Source organism: Rhinopithecus bieti, unplaced genomic scaffold (assembly GCF_001698545.2).
Source record: "Rhinopithecus bieti isolate Rb0 unplaced genomic scaffold, ASM169854v2 scaffold_20176, whole genome shotgun sequence".
NCBI lineage: Eukaryota > Metazoa > Chordata > Mammalia > Primates > Cercopithecidae > Rhinopithecus > Rhinopithecus bieti.
This window is the reverse complement of record NW_016809660.1, coordinates 15,859-21,108: the sequence shown is the minus strand read 5'-3', so window position 1 is coordinate 21,108 and position 5,250 is coordinate 15,859. Positions and strand designations below refer to the sequence as shown.

General features: G+C 37.1%; 1 protein-coding gene across 1 annotated transcript in view; it reads left to right on the top strand.

Moving 5' to 3' along the window:
* LOC108540833 (WD repeat-containing protein 44-like) overlaps positions 1–4,916 on the top strand; it is a gene marked incomplete at both ends in the record, with an annotated part of 6,281 nt that extends 1,365 nt beyond the window's left edge. Inside the window, 3 exons of the mRNA XM_017890089.1 lie at positions 776–927; positions 3,426–3,564; positions 4,817–4,916. Coding sequence (XP_017745578.1) covers positions 776–927; positions 3,426–3,564; positions 4,817–4,916 — 391 coding nt within the window. The remainder of the gene's footprint in view (positions 1–775; positions 928–3,425; positions 3,565–4,816) is intronic.
* Between the last annotated feature and the right edge of the window lie 334 nt (positions 4,917–5,250).

Here is a 5,250-nt window from a genome sequence, read left to right as displayed (position 1 = left end):
ACTGCACTCCAACCTGAAGCCCTGTCTTTAAAAAAGAAAGAAAGTACATGAAAGGATGTGCATAGGTTATATGCAAATACCGTGCCATTTTATGTTAAGGGATTTGAGCATTCGCAGATTTTGATACCCATAGCAGGTCTTGCCATGGATACTGGGGAATAACTGTATTTTCAAAATTAGGTAGGTCTGGGTATGGTGGCTCATATCTGTAATCCCAACACTTTGGAAGGCTAAGGCAGGAGGATCACTTAAGCTCAGGAGTTGGAGACCAGCTTGGGCAACATAGTGAGACCCCCGTCTGTATAAAAATAAATAAATAAATTTTTTTTAATTAGGTAAATTTTCTAAATTTGCAAATATCTTGACCTCCTATGCCTTTGTCATTATTGTACTCATTTGTTTTATTTAATGAAACTTACATAGTACTTATTCAGTGCCTGGGACTGTACTAAGCACTTTTACCTGTATTAATTCATTTAATCCCATAGAAACCCTATGAGGTAAGTACTGTCATATCCCCATTTGATAGATGAGAAAACTAAGAGGCATCCAAAGTTGAGTAACTTGCCTGTGGTCACACAGATAATAAATGACAGAGCTGGATTTGAACCTGGCAGTCTGGCGTTAGACTCCATGTTTTTAACCAGTATGTTACATAATAAATAAATTTTGCTCTTCCATTTAATGAATTTTCTTGGTATGCAGGAAATATGAAACTATGATAGTAGCAATATCTATATTAGCTAGTAGTGATTTCTATTGCTTTTCTGTTCAGTGTTTCATACTGATCAAGATGATCCTTCATCAAGTGATGATGAAGGAATGCCCTACACAAGACCAGTTAAATTCAAAGCAGCACACGGTTTCAAAGGACCTTATGATTTTGATCAGATCAAAGTGGTGCAAGATCTTAGTGGTGAACATATGGTAAGCAACTTTTTCATTTTTTAGGATTGATACTGTTTTTGTTAAGAGAAATACTTTGGCTTCTACAAAACTATCTCTATGTATGTAACTTTGCTAGCCTGACTCAAGAACGGTGAAGTAATGTTAACATGATGTAATGAATAGGTAATGCAGAGTCTATCTCTGAAGTATTCTAGAAGTGACTTATCGGCCAGGTGTGGTGGCTCACGCCTGTAATCCCAGCACTTTGGGAGGCCAAGACAGTTGGATCACTTGAGTTCAGGAGTTTGAGACAGCCTGACCAATATGACGAAACCCTGTCTCTATGAAAAATATAAAAATTAGCCGAGCATGGTGGTGGGTGCCTGTAATCCCAGCTACTTGGGAGGCTGAGGCAGGAGAATTGCTTGAATCCGGGAGGCAGAGGTTGTCGTGAGTCGAGATCATGCCACTGCACTGCAGCCTGGGCTATAGAGTAAAAGACTCCGTCTCGAAAAAAAAAAAAGAAAAGAAAAAGAAAAAAAATGAGTTATTGAATAAGTAAACTCTCAGCCTGTATCACTAAGAAACCTATGCAAAGGCACCAAACTTCAAAGCAGTTAAATTAGAGGGTGGTCTGTAACTTTGAAAAATGTTTAAAATGTTCCCAACCATATTTTAAATAATTTACAAAATATATCAGAAGCTCAATATATGTTGTGAAGTGAGATACTCAGCTAAAACAAGGAGAGAGGTAAAAGTTCAAGTGCTCCTTTAGAGTTCAAAAGTACCAGTGTAGATGCAATTGCACAAACTATATTGCAGTTAACCCCTGAAAATGCTAGGAACACAGGGAAGGCAGTGACAAAATTTAGAACTGAATAAATAATGTTGTGCCCTTGATCCCTTGATTAGGGAATCTGTTTACATTTTAAGTCTAAAAGTTGGCTTAACTGGAAGGAAGCAATCATAAATATATTGGATGGCAACCAAATTCGAATTTAAATTTTGATGCTTACAATCTACAGATAAAATGTTTGAGTTGATTTTAGTATTTTCCTTAAGGAAATTGATAAATTTCCTAGTACTGTATTGACTCGCTATTTCCTGTTTTAAATAAAATCTCATTGTAGTAGGCTCCAAATGACTCATTTTAATACACTTGAATTTTGTAGAAGTGAATGGTTATTTCAATAAATGGGCTGTGGCATAATCTTTTGATACATCTGAATGTGTATATAATAGTATTTCTTGTAATAAGAAATAGTATTTCTTGTAATAAGTATTTCTTGGTGTTTCCAACTTAAGAGGTTCGTGTTCTTTCTCGCTTCTCCTCTACCCCACCACACACACATACTTTCCTACTGTTTTAGTGTCTAGAGATTTTGGCCATATACTTTGAAACCTTGCTTCTAGAGAGAAAAGTAGGATGCACCATTCTAATACTACTACCTTTTTTTTTTTCCTTTTGTGGCAGTCTTGCTCTGTCACCCGGCTGGAGTGCCGGGGCGGGATCTCTGCTCACTGCAGCCTCTGCCTCCTGAGCTCAAGCAGTCCTCCCTCCTCAGCCTCCTGAGTAGCTGGGACCACAGGTGCGCACCACCATGCCTGGCTAATTTTTTGTGGTTTTTGTAGAGATGGGGTTTCACCATGTTGCCCAGGCTAGTCTCGAACTCCTGAACTCAAGTGATCCACCCACCTGGACCTCCCAAAGTGCTGGGATTGCAAGCACGTGCCACCATGCCCAGCCCATTCCAAAACTGTAATACTTCTAAGTGCCTGGTGCCATGAGGGTCACTGCCAAGGTGGGCTTTAGTCTTCCTTAGTCCTGCTTAGTTGTTAGTGCTATGCTGAGGGCTCTGCCACCCGTCTTTACGTTCAGCTAGGGGACTGAGATCCCCAACTAGGATTTGTGCTTTTCCAATGAAGATTTCTGACCACTTTAGAACTCCCATTTCTGTTAATATGTGAACAGGGTTTGAGTTCTTGAAGTTATTAGTTTAGATTATGGAACACCACAACTATCTTACCCTATCTTTCTTCTGAAAGTCTACTTTTGTGGTATTAAAGCACCATTGAACTTTTGGACTTAAATAGTGTTAGCAATGTGAGGATTATCTTAGTATACATTATTTGGCATAATTTTAAACTTTGGCTTTAAAGTCTCGTCTCTAAATTTTATTTTATTTATTATCATTTTAGATAGAGTTGCGTTTTGTTGCCCAGGCTGGAGTGCAATGGCACGGTCTCGGCTCACTGCACCCGTCACCTCCCAGGTTCAAGTGATCCTCCTGCCTCAGCCTCCCAAGTGTCTGGGATTATAGGCGCCCACCACCATGCCTAGCTAATTTTTGTATTTTTAGTAGAGATGGGGTTTTACCATGTTGGCCAGAATGGTCTCGAACTCCTGACCTTAGGTGATCCACCTGCCTCAGCCTCCCAAAGTGCTGAGATTACAGATGTGAGCCACCGTGCCCGGCCAAAAGTAAAGTCTCTAAAGTTGTAAAGTATTAACTTTGAACCTTCTTTTGTTTTCATAGGGAGCTGTTTGGACCATGAAATTTTCTCACTGTGGCCGATTACTTGCCTCAGCTGGACAAGACAATGTAGTGAGAATATGGGCTTTAAAAAATGCTTTTGACTATTTCAACAATATGCGAATGAAATACAATACTGAAGGTATTTTTCATGTATTTAAAAATCTACAGAAACCTGAAGTCTTTACATTTTAGGTATACTGATGCCCTACTTTTCTGGCAGTCATTTGCAGCAACCACTATTTATGATAATAGCCAAAAACTTGAAAGTAAGACAGACATCAGTGGTAAAAAGTCTCTAAACCCAATGAAAAGAGCTGCCACAAAGCTTTTGATTTATCCCTTTCCAGGTGTAGTTATTGAGAACATGTTATTTGGTTTCCTCTGGCAACCTTCAGTTCTATCCTAGGTTAAAATAGAATTGCTAATTAACTAGAAAAAGAATGAAAATCATATATATATATATATCCAGTAAGTAAAAAAGATTAAGGAAAGAGTCATGGAAAATGAATGTGAATTGTCAATACATCAAGGGATATATGAAAAAAAAGTTGAAAAGAGAAGCCTCAGAACATTATGTACACACTGATTTCAACTATGTACAGATATTTATGTATCATGATGTTATCAGGAAAGTATGTAGAGTTGATGTAAATTTGGGCTTTAAGTTTATGGGATTCTTCTCTAATAACTATTTAACTGTGTAATAAGTTTTTTCCACACCCTCCCTGCCATCAAGTAAGGCTGCAAACAAGAAGTAAAGCATAGGAGGAAGGAGAAAAAAGGTGGCCGTGGGTGAGAGTGAATAGTCAAAGCACCAATTTGAGGAACATAGAAGTCTAGGGAGATTCACTAAACTGGCAAGCTAGGCCTCATATACTTGAGTACATCCTGTGAGTATTGCTTGCATTATGTTTCAATACTTAGTTGAAGATGACAATAATTTGACAAGAAATTAAACTGTGTTTACTATATGGTGAGTTTTTCTAGTCCTCGCTGTTTGTCATTTCTTTTACTGCCCTGCCGTAAGCAAAAAGACTATTTTCAGTGGCCCTTGAGACTAACTGCAGCCCTGACCCTTTCTGCTCCTTTATTGTTTCTCTTGCTGCTTATCATGATTAATAAGAATGTGTTCTATTTGAATACTGAGGATTTAATGGTATTTTGTTTACTAAAGTAGGGAAATGGTTAAGCCATTTTATGAAGTTTTATGTAAAATGATTAAAACAAATATTTTGGCTCTTATGGGGTTATGCCTCAATTGTTAGTGTTTTCTAGAATACTATATTCTCTAACTATTAGACATTGCTGTGTCATTACTTCTGAATGTTGTATTTTGGTGGGTCTGTGTGTATACATACATCCCTTTTTTATAATTATTATGTTGTTTTTAGGACGTGTGTCTCCATCACCCTCCCAGGAAAGTCTAAGTTCATCAAAATCGGATACAGATACAGGGGTATGCTTATTGTTTTATGGTTACTATGTGAAATGGTATGATTTAATTTGTTTACCATAAAGTATTTTTATGTATCAGAAATTACAGTTGCATGAAGACACTTAATTAAAATTAAGATGTATCATTAGAAACAGGAGTTTCTTCAATTAGAAGCAATTAGCAAATGAAAATTTTTGATGTTTAAAGGTTGCCAGACAGTGAATACTATTCCTCAGGGTACTATACCACTAATGTAAACTTAAATAATACAAAAGCCCCTCCCCTCAAATCCATGTTAGATATTTTTTAAATAATGATAATAGATACCCAAATAAGAGATAATTAAGGAAAGAAAAAAGATATTTAAGTATTTTAATTTTCTAATCTTCT